Raw genomic sequence first — 17,295 nt, 5'->3', positions numbered from 1 at the left:
TTGTCATTCATAAAAGTTACCGGGACTATCTTTGTCAGTGTACCACCGAGTGTCACCTTAAACTTCGGATTCAGATTGTGTGTCGTTAACAAGATTCAGTCTGTATAAAAACTATATACATCTTATCTAACTATACTAGAATGTAAAACTTAGACAGATTTAATTGTTGTGTAATTATTTTAAATTCGGCCATTGCTACTATCGTGCTGATAAGCTACTACAGGCAAAGTTAGGGACCAGGAAGGGGTTTTTTTTATAAATCTGTATGATACTCATCATAAAACATATCGACACTCCCGGTCACCACAGGAGTGTGCGGGGACTTATCGGACGGCGTTGGTTTGATAAGACGGAGACGAGGAAGTGATTTGGGTCCTAAGTGTTGACTATCTATATATGTGTACGCGGTGGTCGGACTTTGATACGGGATTTACAGTCGCCTTGTCATAACACGGAAAAGTTACCGTGGTCATTTTCTTATTGCACCTGTAAAATTGGTGTACCGAGGAAAGTCTAAGCCACGGCGAGTCGCTGTTTGGCATCGACCTATGTGTTCAGAGGATTTTACGGAATAATACAGCACCGGATTGCTTATCGAGTTCAGTCGGCTCCGGACAGGACAGGATGAAGGGCTGGGTCCCTACGCTGGTCCTAACACTATTAGTGGTAAGTAGTGTTTTATACAGGTATTCAGTATGGGTGTGGCGTGTAGTGTACAGAGTTTATCTGGCGTGCAGTACCTCCTAACAACGTTATAGATAACACATAACCATGTATTGATCACACCGTGTTAGGACCATCAGTATCAGAACTGATTAATATTCTTAAAACTTTAAATGTTTAATAAAAGCTATCAGTATTAAGAATATCAATTTGATAAAAGATATTTAAGTTATTATAAGAGTTATAACTAAGTGCATTAACAGTGTTGTAAGCACTTCCGGCTGCCATATGGTTTGTATTGAACACCAGTCCTAGCGTACATTGTTATACAGCGGTTGTAGCCGGAACACGAGTAGATACAAATATATGTTACACCTCTAACAACCAGTATAAAACATTTAACAATAGTGAATGTGTTATGTTTGATATAAAGGAGGACATGTTTCTGTGGTACATGATACGTAAGGAACAAGTAAGCTAACTACATGTTGTATTACACCGTCCTTTTTGTAGTGGTATATGAAAGGGTATTTTAATATAGGCGAGTTTTTACTTTCTATCCCCATGTAACATTACTGTATAAGTTCCTCGATACAAACCTATAATATACAGTTTGGGAGGGGGTGGGGGCGGGGGCGAGGGCGAGGAGGGTGGGGGGCTTTCGTATAGACAACACAATTAATATCGGCCTGGCATCATTGGCCAGACTTTCGTATAGACAACACAATTGATATCGGCCTGGCATCATTGACCTTAGTATAGACATTTAGAGGGTCAGTATTTCCTGCATCGTTTCTTTAGAGTTTTTGATGATCAATCAGTTTCTCTTGCATAACAAGCTCTTCCATTTACTTTATAAATCATAAAAAGAAACGTCAAGAAAGAGTCTGATCTTTGCTACATTTTGTATGGAATGCACCCAACCCTTCCTATGATGAAGCAAGGCGTACAACCGTTCGTGTGTAGGTTAGGATCCGACCCTTCCTAGGACTAGACAGGGCGTACAACCGTTTGTGTGTAGGTTAGAATCCGACCCTTCCTAGGACTAGACAGGGCGTACAACCGTTTGTGTGTAGGTTAGAATCCGACCCTTCCTAGGACTAGACAGGGCGTACAACCGTTTGTGTGTAGGTTAGGATCTGACCCTTCCTAGGACTAGACAGGGAGGACAACCGTTTGTGTGTAGGTTAGGATCCGACCCTTCCTAGAACTAGACAGGGCGTACAACCGTTTGTGTGTAGGTTAGGATCTGACCCTTCCTAGGACTAGACAGGGAGGACAACCGTTTGTGTGTAGGTTAGGATCCGACCCTTCCTAGGACTAGACAGGGCGTACAACCGTTTGTGTGTAGGTTAGGATCCGACCCTTCCTAGGACTAGACAGGGAGTACAACCGTTTGTGTGTAGGTTAGGATCCGACCCTTCCTAGGACTAGACAGGGCGTACAACTGTTTGTTTGTAGGTTAGGATCCGACCCTTCCTAGGACTAGACAGGGAGGACAACCGTTTGTGTGTAGGTTAGGATCCGACCCTTCCTAGGACTGGACAGGGAGTACAACCGTTTGTGTGTAGGTTAGAATCTGACCCTTCCTAGGACTAGACAGGGAGGACAACCGTTTGTGTGTAGGTTAGGATCCGACCCTTCCTAGAACTAGACAGGGAGGACAACCGTTTGTGTGTAGGTTAGAATCTGACCCTTCCTAGGACTAGACAGGGAGGACAACCGTTTGTGTGTAGGTTAGGATCCGACCCTTCCTAGGACTAGACAGGGCGTACAACCGTTTGTGTGTAGGTTAGGATCCGACCCTTCCTAGGACTAGACAGGGAGGACAACCGTTTGTGTGTAGGTTAGGATCCGACCCTTCCTAGGACTAGACAGGGAGTACAACCGTTTGTGTGTAGGTTAGGATCTACAGTTATTGTCATGATATTAGGCGTGTGTTTATTTAAGCACACGTTTTCCCACAGTTACTGCTATCATATTAGGCGTACGTACGTTTACCTTAACACATGAATCTCCATAGTTATTGCCATGATATTAAGCGTATATTGATCTAAACACATGCTTTCCAATTGCTGATGCCATGATATTAAGCGTATGTTAATATTAGGCGTAACTTGATGTTAGGCGTATGCTGATATTAGGCGTATGTTGATATTAGGTATATGTTGATATTAGGTGTATGTTGATAGTAGGTGTATGTTGATATAAGGTGTATGTTGATATTAAGCGTATGTTAATATTAGGCGTATGTTGATATAAGGTGTATGTTGATATTAGGCGTATGTTGATATTAGGTGTATGTTGATATTAGGTGTATGTTGATATTAGGTGTATGTTGATATTTGGTGTTTGTTGATATTAGGTGTATGTTGATATTAGGCGTATGTTGATATTAGGTGTATGTTGATATTAGGTGTATGTTGATATTTGGTGTTTGTTGATATTAGGTGTATGTTGATATTAGGTGTATGTTGATATTTGGTGTTTGTTGATATTAGGTGTATGTTGATATTAGGTGTATGTTGATATTTGGTGTTTGTTGATATTAGGTGTATGTTGATATTAGGTGTATGTTGATATTTGGTGTATGTTGATATTAGGTGTATGTTGATATTAGGTGTATGTTGATATTAGGCGTATGTTGATATTAGGTGTTTGTTGATATTAGATGTTTGTTGATATTAGGCGTATGTTGATATTAGGTGTATGTTGATATTAGGTGTTTGTTGATATTAGGTGTTTGTTGATATAAAGCGTATGTTGATATAAGGTTATAATGATATTAGGTGTGTGTTGATATTAGGTGTTTGTTAATATTAGGTGTGTGTTGATATTAGGTGTGTGTTGATATTAGGCGTATGTTGATATTAAGCGTATGTTGATATTAGGCGTATGTTGATATTAAGGGTATGTTGATATTAAGCGTATGTTGATATTAAGTGTATGTTGATATTAAGCGCATGTTGATATTAGGCGTATGTTGATATTAAGCGTATGTTGATATTAGGTATGTGTCGATATTAGGCGTATGTTGATATTAGGTGTATGTTGATATTAGGTGTATGTTGATATTAGGTGTTTGTTGATATAAAGCGTAGGTTGATATAATGTTATGATGATATTAGGTGTGTGTTGATATTAGGTGTGTGTTGATTTTAGGCGTATGTTGATATTAAGCGTATGTTGATATTAGGTGTTTGTTAATATTAGGTGTGTGTTGATATTAGGTGTGTGTTGATTTTAGGCGTATGTTGATATTAAGCGTATGTTGATATTAAACGTTTGTTGATATTAGGCGCATGTTGATATTAAGCGTATGTTGATATTAGGTGTATGTTGATATTAAACGTACAATGTATGTTGATATTAGGCGTATGTTGATATAAGGCGTATGTTGATATTAGGTGTATTCGTTATAAGTCCCGTAGATCGACTGTAAGTATACATGTAATTTCTGTTCATTCCTGTGTAAGAGATACTGATAACGAGTTGATTCCGAGAAAACACTACAAATACGATATAGTATCACTTGTTAGAACAAGGAAGTGTACACCGAGAAGACATCCTACACTTACCCGTGCTATACAATAACAATAGTCAGTTCATGGCATTAACTCTTAATAATTGCCACCATTTTGTTTTTGCTTGTTTTGGGGGGTTCTTTCATTGGTAGATACTTTGAAATGTATTTATCATTCTCTTGTGGATCACTGATAGGAAAGAATAGAAGAAATTAAGTAATCAGTGAACAATAATGATAAGCCGAAAAATGCAGTAGTTAATCGTCACAAAAATATCCCACCATGAAAATTGCCAATATTGAAGTCAGGTTGATGACAAAACTCAACCCATACAAATTAGGCTGAACCGTTAAAAATGGCAAAAGTCCATCATTCTGAACAACAGAAGGAATATGTTTTATGTGTTATATCAGACTGTGTAATCTTTCAGCAGCAATTACAAGCCTAACATACTCTTCTTATAGGGACCAACCAACCAATTGTTTTTCCATAGACTTAAGTGTTAACGTTTTGGAGTATATCATTAAAATTCTTAATATGGCAATTATGGTTTATAACAAAAGTTTAGGGTCTCATATATCACGTAATCAAAAATAAATGTTTGGTCCTTCAGCTCAAATTTTTTTTCATAATAGCCATTTTGAAAATGGGTGAATTTCGCAGTGAAAATTCTGAAAAATCTTAAATGTTTACCTGTTTTTGTTATGACCTGAATTTTTTGGGAAAAAAATTCAATCGGAATTACGAAATTTATATCAGCATTTCTTATGGACAGTTACCTATCAGGCCACATATCTATTTTGTTACTCCATTACATACTGGCCAATCAGTGTCTGCCAGGCATTTTATCTCTGGCTCAACTTTACACAGGGGATGTTTCAAAAATCTATTTTTCAATTGGTTGGTTGTTCCCTGATACATATGTAAGAGAAAATTAAAGATAAACTTATATCTTATATATAATGAGATCAATGTTTTTCTTTGACACAATAGAATACAATTCTTCTTTTAAATAAACATTTCAATGCTAAAGAAATAAGTATATTGTTATTACATGTTACAGAAATAGTTATATTGTTATTACATGACACAGGGGCTTCGGTGTCCGAGTGGTTAAGGTGTTCCGACACTTTATCATTAGCTCTCCACCTCTGGGTTGCGAGTTAGAAACCTACGTGGGGCAGTTGCCAGGTACTGACCGTAGCTATATAGGCTGGTGGTTTTTCTCCGGGTACTCCGGCTTTCCTCCACCTTCAAAACCTGGCACGTCCTTAATTGACCCTGGCTGTTAATAGGACGTTAAACAAAAACAAACCGAATATTACATGACACAACAATAGGTATATTGTTATTACATGTTACAGAATAGGTATATTGTTATTACATAATACAGAAATAAGTATATTGTTATTACATGTTATAGAAATAATTATATTGTTATTACATGTTACAGAAATAAGTATATTGTTATTACATGTTACAGAAATAAGTATATTGTTATAACATGTTACAGAATAGGTATATTGTTATTACATGTTACAGAATAGGTATATTGTTATTACATGTTACAGAATAGGTATATTGTTATTACATAATACAGAAATAAGTATATTGTTATTACATGTTACAGAAATAGGTATATTGTTATTACATATTACAGAAATAATTATATTGTTGGTTTAAACAGTATTTTATTATCAATGGTATATACAATAAAGCCGTCTCCCTATAAGATTATTTAAAGATGGTCTCTTCATTACCACAGTATATTGTTATTACATAATACAGAAATAGGCATATTGTTATTACATAATACAGAAATAAGTATATTGTTATTACATGTTACAGAAATAAGTATATTGTTATGACATGTTACAGAAATAAGTATATTGTTATTACATAATACAGAAATAGGCATATTGTTATTACATAATACAGAAATAAGTATATTGTTATAACATATTACAGAAATAAGTATATTGTTATTACATAATACAGAAACAAGTATATTGTTGGTTTAAACAGTATTTCATTATCAATGGTATACACAATACATGGGTCAATATATACAATAATTGGAATTTAGGGATTTGGCAACAAGAGTATGCTCTTATTTAAAGCCATCTCCCTATAAGATTATTTAAAGATGGTCTCTTCATTACCACAGAATATTGTTATTACATGTTACAGAAATAAGTATATTGTTATTACATGCTACAGAAATAAGTATATTGTTATTACATGTTACAGAAATAAGTATATAGTTATCACATGTGACAGAAATAAGTATATAGTTATCACATGTTACAGAAATAAGTATATAGTTATCACATGTTACAGAAATAAGTATATTGTTATTACATGTTACAGAAATGAGTATATTGTTATTACATGTTACAGAAATGAGTATATTGTTATTACATGTTACAGAAATGAGTATATTGTTATTACATGTTACAGAAATGAGTATATTGTTATTACATGTTACAGAAATAAGTATATTGTTATTACATGTTACAGAAATAAGTATATTGTTATTACATGTTACAGAAATAATTATATTGTTATTACATGTTACAGAAATAATTATATTGTTATTACATGTTACAGAAATAAGTGTATTGTTATTACATGTTACAGAAATAGAGGATATCTAACAGTGTCTTCAGTAATACCAAATATATTTCACTCGTGTGGCTAATATTTTGATATTTTCACTCGTGTACATATTCTGTTTATTCACTTTTTATCAACGAAAAACCTACCCCGTATGCTAACTAGGCCTACAGCGATAATTTGTAAACAAAAATGTAGTTCCCCCTGTCCAGGTGCTGACATGTATGTCGGACTTTCTGATTGGTCAATTATTTTGGTATTTTCTAATCATTCATTTGATTGGTCAAATCAGTAAAAGTGATATTTTTCACTTTTATAGAATGAATAATTTTTTTATATTTCACTGGTAAAAATGTAATAAATATGTATATTGTTATTACATGTTAGAGAAATAGGTATATTGTTATTACATGTTACAGAAATAATGATATTGTTATTACATGTTACAGAAATAGGTATAGAGGATACTGAATGGTTTCCCGTTGAATGTTACATATATTTCACAAGTGTGACATAATATCGATATTTTCACGAGTGCTGATATTTCAGAAATACAGAAAAATAACCCATCTATCTCTTTTCGCTTCGATCGGAAAAATTGGCGGCAAGTTTTAATGAGGTGAAAGCTGGGTGGCCAAAAGCGAAAAACGTATATTTTTACTGCAAAATCTTATATTTTCACTGTTCTTCGCTGTAGTGAAAATATAAGTTTGATCAGTTTGGCAAATTTCTATCTTTCGCTGGCAAAACTGCAATAGATAGAGGATATTGAATGGTTTTTCGTTTTATATAACATATATTTCACGAGTATGACAGAATATCGATATTTTCACAAATATATTTCATGACGTCCTATCTTTGTGACGTTACTCCACGTCAATTTGACGACGTCATTTTGAAAGGACTTATCAACGCAGTTTACGCGTTTTCTGCTGTTGTCGGAAAATCTGTGTATGAAAAGCTAACGTCAAGTGAGCGTTTTGTCAAAAACCAGTCTGAATATTCTAGAAATACAGCAAAATAACTCATTTATTTATTTTATATTTAACGAGGTGAATGCAAAGGTTCGCTAGGATTGGTCATAAACGAAAAACATTTTGTTTTTACCTTTTTCCTACAAAACTCATTCACTGCAAAATACTATATTTTCACTGAAAACCGCTACAGTGAAAAAAAATTAGTTTGATCAGTTTGATGATTTTCTATATTTCACTGGCAAATATTACAAAAATAGATGTGGGTTTTTTTGGGGTTTTTTTTTTGTAAATTTTTTTTTTAAACAATTGAGAAACAATCAACTTTGATGAATCACGATTCTTGGCCGGATAAAAGCGCGCGAGGGGTCTTACTGCAGAAGAAACCCGGACAACCCGGGGAAAACCAACGCAGTCTAGCGGGCGACTCAATACCTTTTCACGACATACACAACTGTATATCTGTTAGACGGGATAGTTATGTCATTATATATCTGTAGTACACCATGTCAGGTAGGGTAGTTCGTGTAATTTGTAAGAACAAGGGTATTACAACAAAGGGTCAAATGAATCCTTTAGACAATCCATTCCTATATCCCATGAAACGGAAGTGAAACCGTGTACCATCATTAGGTAACCGGTGAAACATGCCCGTACATGTTTGTTAACTATTCCTGTACATGTTTGTTAACTATTACTGTACATGTTTGTTAACTATTACTGTACATGTTTGTGAACTATCCCTGTACATGTTTGTTAACTATCCCTGTACATGTTTGTTAACTATCCCTGTACATGTTTGTTAACTATCCCTGTACATGTTTGTTAACTATTCCTGTACATGTTTATTAACTATTACTGTACATGTTTGTTAACTATTACTGTACATGTTTGTTAACTATTCCTGTACATGTTTGTTAACTATTCCTGTACATGTTTGTTAACTATTACTGTACATGTGTGTTAACTATTCCTGTACATGTTTGTTAACTATCCCTGTACATGTTTGTTAACTATTCCTGTACATATTTGTTAACTATTCCTGTACATGTTTGTTAACTATTACTGTACATGTTTGTTAACCATTACTGTACATGTTTGTTAACTATCCCTGTACATGTTTGTTAACTATTCCTGTACATGTTTGTTAACTATTACTGTACACGTTTGTTAACTATACCTGTACATGTTTGTTAACTATACATGTACATGTTTGTTAACTATTCCTGTACATGTTTGTTAACTATCCCTGTACATGTTTGTTAACTCTCCCTGTACATGTTTGTTAACTCTCCCTGTACATGTTTGTTAACTCTCCCTGTACATGTTTGTTAACTATTAATGTACATGTTTGTTAACTATCCCTGTACATGATTGTTAACTATTTCTGTACATGTTTGTTAACTATTTCTGTACATGTTTGTTAACTATTTCTGTACATGTTTGTTAACTATTACTGTACATTTTTGTTAACTATACCTGTACATGTTTGTTAACTATCCCTGTACATGTTTGTTAACTCTCCCTGTACATGTTTGTTAACTATCCCTGAACATGTTTGTTAACTCTCCCTGTACATGTTTGTTAACTATTACTGTACATGTTTGTTAACTATTACTGTACATGTGTGTTAACTATTCCTGTACATGTTTGTTAACTCTCCCTGTATATGTTTGTTAACTCTCCCTGTACATGTTTGTTAACTATTAATGTACATGTTTGTTAACTATCCCTGTACATGATTGTTAACTATTTCTGTACATGTTTGTTAACTATTTCTGTACATGTTTGTTAACTATTACTGTACATTTTTGTTAACTATACCTGTACATGTTTGTTAACTATCCCTGTACATGTTTGTTAACTATCCCTGTACATGTTTGTTAACTATCCCTGTACATGTTTGTTAACTATTCCTACACATGTTTGCTAACTATTACTGTACATGTTTGTTAACTATTACTGTACATGTTTGTTAACTATCCCTGTACATGTTTGTTAACTGTTACTGTACATGTTTGTTAACTATCCCTGTACATGTTTGTTAACTAATACTGTACCTGTTTGTTAACTATTCCTGTACATGTTTGTTAACTATTCCTGTACATGTTTGTTAACTATCCCTGTACATGTTTGTTAACTGTTACTGTACATGTTTGTTAACTATCCCTGTACATGTTTGTTAACTAATACTGTACATGTTTGTTAACTATTCCTACACATGTTTGCTAACTATTACTGTACATGTTTGTTAACTATTACTGTACATGTTTGTTAACTATCCCTGTACATGTTTGTTAACTATTCCTGTACATGTTTGTTAACTATTACTGTACATGTTTGTTAACTATTACTGTATATGTTTCTAAACTATGGTTGTATATTATTGTGAAATATTGTTGTACATAGTTATGAACTAAACTTGTACAAGTTTGAGTGCCAGACCTGTATTTGACAAGTATATATAGCTCTATTTGACAAGTATATATAGCTCTATTTGACAAGAATATATAGCTGTATTTGATAAGTATATATAGCTGTATTTGACAAGGATATATAGCTCTATTTGACATGTATATATAGCTGTTTTTGACAAGTATATATAGCTGTATTTTATAAGTATATATAGCTGTATTTTACAAGTATATATACATGTAGCTGTATTTTACAAGTATATATACATGTAGCTGTATTTGGCTAGTATACATACATGTAGCTGTATTTGGCTAGTATACATACATGTAGCTGTATTTGGCTAGTATACATACATGTAGCTGTATTTGGCTAGTATACATACATGTAGCTGTATTTGGCTAGTATACATACATGTAGCTGTATTTGGCTAGTATACATACATGTAGCTGTATTTGGCTAGTATACATACATGTAGCTGTATTTGGCTAGTATACATACATGTAGCTGTATTTGGCTAGTATACATACATGTAGCTGTATTTGGCTAGTATACATACATGTAGCTGTATTTGGCTAGTATACATACATGTAGCTGTATTTGGCTAGTATACATACATGTAGCTGTATTTGGCTAGTATACATACATGTAGCTGTATTTGGCTAGTATACATACATGTAGCTGTATTTGGCTAGTATACATACATGTAGCTGTATTTGGCTAGTATACATACATGTAGCTGTATTTGGCTAGTATACATACATGTAGCTGTATTTGGCTAGTATACATACATGTAGCTGTATTTGGCTAGTATACATACATGTAGCTGTATTTGGCTAGTATACATACATGTAGCTGTATTTGGCTAGTATACATACATGTAGCTGTATTTGGCTAGTATACATACATGTAGCTGTATTTGGCTAGTATACATACATGAAGCTGTATTTGGCTAGTATACATACATGTAGCTGTATTTGGCTAGTATACATACATGAAGCTGTATTTGGCTAGTATACATACATGTAGCTGTATTTGGCTAGTATACATACATGTAGCTGTATTTGGCTAGTTTACATACATGTAGCTGTATTTGGCTAGTATACATACATGTAGCTGTATTTGGCTAGTATACATACATGTAGCTGTATTTGGCTAGTATACATACATGTAGCTGTATTTGGCTAGTATACATACATGTAGCTGTATTTGGCTAGTATACATACATGTAGCTGTATTTGGCTAGTATACATACATGTAGCTGTATTTGGCTAGTATACATACATGTAGCTGTATTTGGCTAGTATACATACATGTAGCTGTATTTGGCTAGTTTATTAATAAATTCAAGTCGCTGGAATCCCATGAGCATGAGTAACGTTATATAGGACGCGCTTCCTAACCCTCCTGTCTAGCTCGCCCCACAAATGCTCGATTGGGGAAGTAATTGGACTTTATGGAGGTTAATCAAGAACCAGAATGTTCTTTTGAGCCAAAACAGGACAGACTTTCCCTCGAATCTGTCGCTTTCCGTTATGCAAGCGTCAGAACATCAGTGAACAAATGGCGTCTCCACTTGGCCAAACAAAACTGATTACGTGCATGTGTAAACAGCCACTACTTTCGACCTTGGCGTCGCTTTTATCACCCGTCGAAATCGGTTAGGGAGGTGCGAGAGACAAATTGTCTAAAAAGTCATTTAAGAAAACCAAGCATGCGTTTCTTTTTTCCGCTAGTATAAACGCGCGTAGTATTGCAGATGTAGATCGCATCCTGACAGTTTTGACGTGATAGCCCATACAAAAAGCAAATAGGAGTTATTCCCCTTTATACTGAATTTCATTAAAATCGGACAATGTCTTAATTTGGACCAATCAGAAGCCTCCGTACGATTCCTATGGCAGCGAAAACCATTCAGTTGAAATCACAGTCCCTTAATACCCCTGTAAAGAAATGGTCATTCAAATCGAACGATATCATTATTTCCCTTTGCATTGAACTATATATGATCCAAATATGTATTTTTAGGTGCCGGGCCGTCTCCATTCCGTTACTCAGACTACTGCAAGAACCAAAAGTATGACCTCGACATCTACTACGCCTAACAATACGCAATCTACTACACAAACCACTGAGCCATCTGCCACGCCAACCGCTTGGCCGACTTCTGCGCCACCCACTACGGCAACTACCACGCCAACCACTACGCCAACTACTGCGCCACCCACTACGGCAATTACCACGCCTACCACTACGCCAACTACCGCGCCAACTACCATGCCAACCACTTTCGCCAACTACCACGCCTACCGCTCCGCCGACTACTGCGCCACCCACTACGGCAACTACCACGCCAACCACTACGCCAACTACCACGCCAACTACCACGCCAACCACTTCGCCAACTACCACGCCTACCGCTTCGCCGACTACTGCGCCACCCAATACGGCAACTACCACGCCTACCGCTTCGCCGACTACAGCGCCACCCAATACGGCAACTACCACGCCAACCACTACGCCAACTACCACGCCAACTACCACGCCTACCGCTTCGCCAACTACTGCGCCACCCAATACGGCAACTACGAAGCCTACCGCTTCGCCAACTACTGCGCCACCAAATACGGCAACTACCACGCCAACAACTATGCCAACCACTTCGCCAACTACTGCGCCACCCACTACGGCAACTACCACGCCAACCACTATGCCAACCACTTCGCCAACTACTGCGCCACCCACTACGGCAACTACGAAGCCTACCGCTTCGCCAACTACTGCGCCACCAAATACGGCAACTACCACGCCAACCACTATGCCAACCACTTCGCCAACTACTGCGCCACCCACTACGGCAACTACCACGCCAACCACTATGCCAACCACTTCGCCAACTACTGCGCCACCCACTACGGCAACTACCACGCCAACCGCTCCGCCGACTACTGCGCCACCCACTACGGCAACTACCACGCCAACCACTATGCCAACCACTTCGCCAACTACCACCACCACACCAAATCGTATGTTGTCGTCCAATCAAGCAAGAATAATCAGTTATATTAGCTGAATGAATAATTGGATCAATTATAAAGTTGAATAAGCATAATAATACATACATTTTACTTAGCTTACCATTATAACAGACTTTCTTTATTTACACAGTACCAGAACCTCCACGGGAAGTTAGTGTAACGTCCCAAACCAGTGAGAGCGTGACATTAACTGTAGCACTACCAACCGACTGTGATGACTGTGGATCTGTCATAGTGAAGTACTCACCTACGGGAGATACAACTAGAAAATCATCAACATGTCACCCCCAGTCATGTACTATAGAAAGTCTATCGGCGGGTACCTGTTACACATTCTCAGTCTATACTCAAGGATCAGGCGTGAACAGTACAGCGGGGACAAACACGACAGGATGTACACGTGAGTATGACCGGTTATTGACGAGAAATTTGGCGAGATATTGACTCAATCAAATGATGCAGGCTTAATTAATTACATGTTTTGGTTGTCTGGCCTAATCAGTATGGTAAGTTCTAAGCAAACTCCAAAATTTCATGAAAGTATTATTTTTTCAATATACAACAACACACATTGTCTTTAATAAAGTGATAGCACGGAAAGACCCCTATACGTTATGGACATCCATAAATATTGGGCATTAAAAAAAAAAGGACGAATCTTCAAAATTCACCTCTATACTTCTGATACATCACAGAATATGTAACGATCTGACCATAAACAAATGGGTATGTGATATATCAGCGGGATTCACAGCCCGGTGACAGAAACCACACAACTCCACCAATGGCTGCTCAAAAGAGGACTCACACAACTAAATTATTTACTATATGTTATTACTAGTGACCCCATCCTTTTATTCGCTCTTTTGAAGTTCAAATGATGTAAAATTATATCAAATTCAAGTTTGAATTTTTTTTCCATCGGATAAATTTTGTTATTGTATAGGTTTAATGGCATATAAGAACACACTGGTACTCGAAAGACAGTAACCCTGACATTTACAGTACATTGGGGACCCCTACCTGGGGAATTCCCGTCTTTTTACACCTCGAATCCTACGTCATTCTATTTTAAGTACGAGTGTATATTTTTGATTTTCCAAATCTCAAGACCCTACTCTTTATTTTCGTATATAGAAAGTACCCATCTAACATGTTATTTACTCAGGAAAACAGCTACAAACCTAAGAAACACATTTTCCTCGGGGACTTGGTTCATGTGAAACATCAGCTGATTGGCTGATTTAGTTGTGTGAGTCCTTTTAAAGTATTTTTATTCGGAAAAACACATAGGTATAACACTGTACAAAAGGTATATAACAGAAAAGGGGTTCCGAGAGGCATTAAGAAACGTTAAAGATGCTGACCTCACTTTATGTAACTTAACTGAATTCACTACAGTGTAAGACCTTTAAATAGAACATTACAGAATATGTCCGACAAGAAAACTACACTGTCTATACTTCTGTTGTTTCACATAGTTTGATCGTGTAGATTTGGCGTCAGTATTACAGTTGAGTACATCAGTGGTATATACTGCCACAATAAATACCTTTATTTATATTTGGATAAATTGATGACAGATATTACATGTAGTCATAGCCTAATTTCCTACAAATTCTCAATTAAAAGCACATGAATGTTGTTTTGTTTTCGGTAACTTTCTTATTAAGAGATCAATATAATCTAACATGGGTTTGTTCCGTTGACAAGAATATCACAACCCCAGTGTAAGAGTTTGGCAAGTCAGCACGAGGCTTGCCGAATGCCCATCAGCAAAGTCTTACACGAAGGTTGAGATTAATAGAATCTTCCACCCCTTTTGGGTGAGATAGGGGGATCTCAACCAGAGGGGGAGATTGTTAAGGGTTGAGACCCGCCTATCTCATCCCCCAAAGGGGCGAATGATTATTTTTCTCTTACCCTGTTTTCCAATCGCAGTGTTAACGAAATCCAAACTGATGTAAACAACGACACGTGGACGGCAGATGCCTTTAAGGTTACACCTTACTATGTTGATTTCATACAAAATATAGTTTCGATTAGCTTTTCAAAAAAAACACCAAACACTCAGTTAACTCTGATGATTAATACTTATTTGAATTTCTTTTGTGAATAATACTGATATTTTAACATTCAAACGTCCCGGATAAGGTCAAAGTGACGTCATCCTATCGAGAACAAGAGCACGTTCAAAGAGCTTGTGTAGCTTGTCTTTTCCCTAGGGTGAGATAAGAAAATCTAACCCCGGTAAATATGCGGATATCCATGTCCAGGGTAAGAGAAATCCTTGTTCGCCGACAGAAAGATTAGTTTTCTTACAAACTTGCAAGTAACAGTGAGGTTTTTTTTAGGAAAGTTTTTCATCTACAATACTCATTGGAATGTGCGTCAAAATTGACGACGTCGTCGTATGTACGACTTGGTTACTCAACATAAAATGATGACGTTACGTTATTGTGAGCAGCGTCATATAGCGCGTGTCATCTGTCTGTACCCCCTGTGTGAGATCGATTTTTCTCCCATACTTCACAGTGTTATCCGGCGGTTGCTAGGGAAAAGATCAATCGATCTTACACAACTTATAGATTTGCATAATATACCTTACATCATTTACAGCTTCACTTAACTTTATCACGTTTGAAAATGGGTAATACCAAGTTACCATGACTCATTTATATATAGTTATTGGAACACTCTGTATTTAAATGCGCTGTTCTTTTAATTCCATTTATTTACATCTACGGTACGGTGTCCGAATTCCCATACGACAAACACAAATGAACCTTAAATAGAAATAAAGATGTAAATGTAGAAGTACGAAAATACGAAAACTATACAAACACTTCTTATTGTGAACAATTTGATAATGCTTGATGTTAGAGAGCTAAGACAAATATTGACTAGTATATTTGAGGGAGTGAATGTGTCGCAGAGTCGGACAGACTTAATTATCAAAGTCACCACAAAGCTAGCAAGTTTTATATCCCTGTAGATCGTTAACTAATTCATGTTGTCAAAATACAGAAAAAACAACTTAGAAACAGACTGACGAGTGTTTTATACGTTATATTCATGGAAGTTACGTTGTAACTGGCCCAAACATAAAGAAATATTACTTTTATTTACCAGTTCCAAGTAGACCCACTTCCTTAGCGGTAACTAACAGGACGATGGCCAGTGTGACCTTGACAGTTACTCCTGGTGACGGCGGCCTTGACGGGTACCGCGTCTCGTATAATGGCGGTGGTATCTATGATAACCGTAACTTCACTGATACCTCAAGTGATACCCCGACCCTACTGATTAGTAGTTTAACACCAGGAACGACCTTCACCTTCAACGTGTTCACTCTTGCCAATGGACTGGAGAGCGAAGATAACTATGGAACTCAGGCCTCAACAAGTGAGTGTTTTGAGATTTATTATAAATAAGTTATGGATGATTTTCATGTCGTGTGCAAATGAACAATCTATTATTGTATAACTAATATAGCATTGTATTTCATTGTTACCAGTGAAATATTAAAAATTATTCATTCTGTAAAAGTTAGATTTTTTACACCAGTGAAAAATATCACTTTTTCTGATATTTTTCATTAGTGAAAAAAAACACTCTGATTTGACCAATACAAACATTGTTTACAAACTACAATGGGGAAACTTTAAAGCTGCCCCGGTATATTTTGCAATAGAAATGTAATATACCGAATATCTTTTCAGTAAAACCAAATTTATTTCACTAGTTGGGCTAATATTTTGATATTTTTTCAAGCGTGGGCATATCGTCTATATATTTCACTATGATGTTGATGTCATCATTATTTGATTGATATACAGATTCACTAAATATCTATCATAAGTTGTCATTTTATTGATATACTAAATATCTATCATAAGTTGTCATTAACTGATTCACTAAATATCTTAAGTTGTCATTTTACTGATTCACTAAATATCTATCTTAAGTTGTCATTTAACTGATTCACTAAATATCTATCTTAAGTTGTCATTTACTGATTCACTAAATATCTATCTTAAGTTGTCATTTCACTGATTCACTAAATAT

General features: G+C 36.0%; 1 protein-coding gene across 2 annotated transcripts; it reads left to right on the top strand.

Annotated features, from left to right (window-relative positions):
• Positions 1-316: 316 nt before the first annotated feature.
• Positions 317-16,682, top strand: LOC117328235 (integumentary mucin A.1-like). Of its 2 annotated transcripts, none has more exons than XM_033885691.1 (3): positions 317-666; positions 12,218-13,215; positions 13,358-13,472. In XM_033885691.1, the coding sequence occupies exons 1-3, from the start codon at positions 625-627 to the stop codon at positions 13,380-13,382; spliced, it is 1,065 nt and encodes a 354-aa protein (XP_033741582.1). In that variant the 5' UTR covers positions 317-624; the 3' UTR covers positions 13,383-13,472. The 2 variants fall into 2 exon arrangements, with proteins under 2 accessions (XP_033741582.1, XP_033741584.1); XM_033885693.1 differs by lacking the exon at positions 317-666 and adding an exon at positions 16,360-16,682 and having other exon boundaries at positions 12,843-13,215; positions 13,358-13,627.
• Positions 16,683-17,295: the final 613 nt, after the last annotated feature.

Source organism: Pecten maximus, chromosome 5 (genome assembly GCF_902652985.1).
Source record: "Pecten maximus chromosome 5, xPecMax1.1, whole genome shotgun sequence".
Taxonomy (NCBI): Eukaryota; Metazoa; Mollusca; class Bivalvia; order Pectinida; family Pectinidae; genus Pecten; species Pecten maximus.
This window is presented reverse-complemented; position numbering and strand designations above follow the sequence as displayed.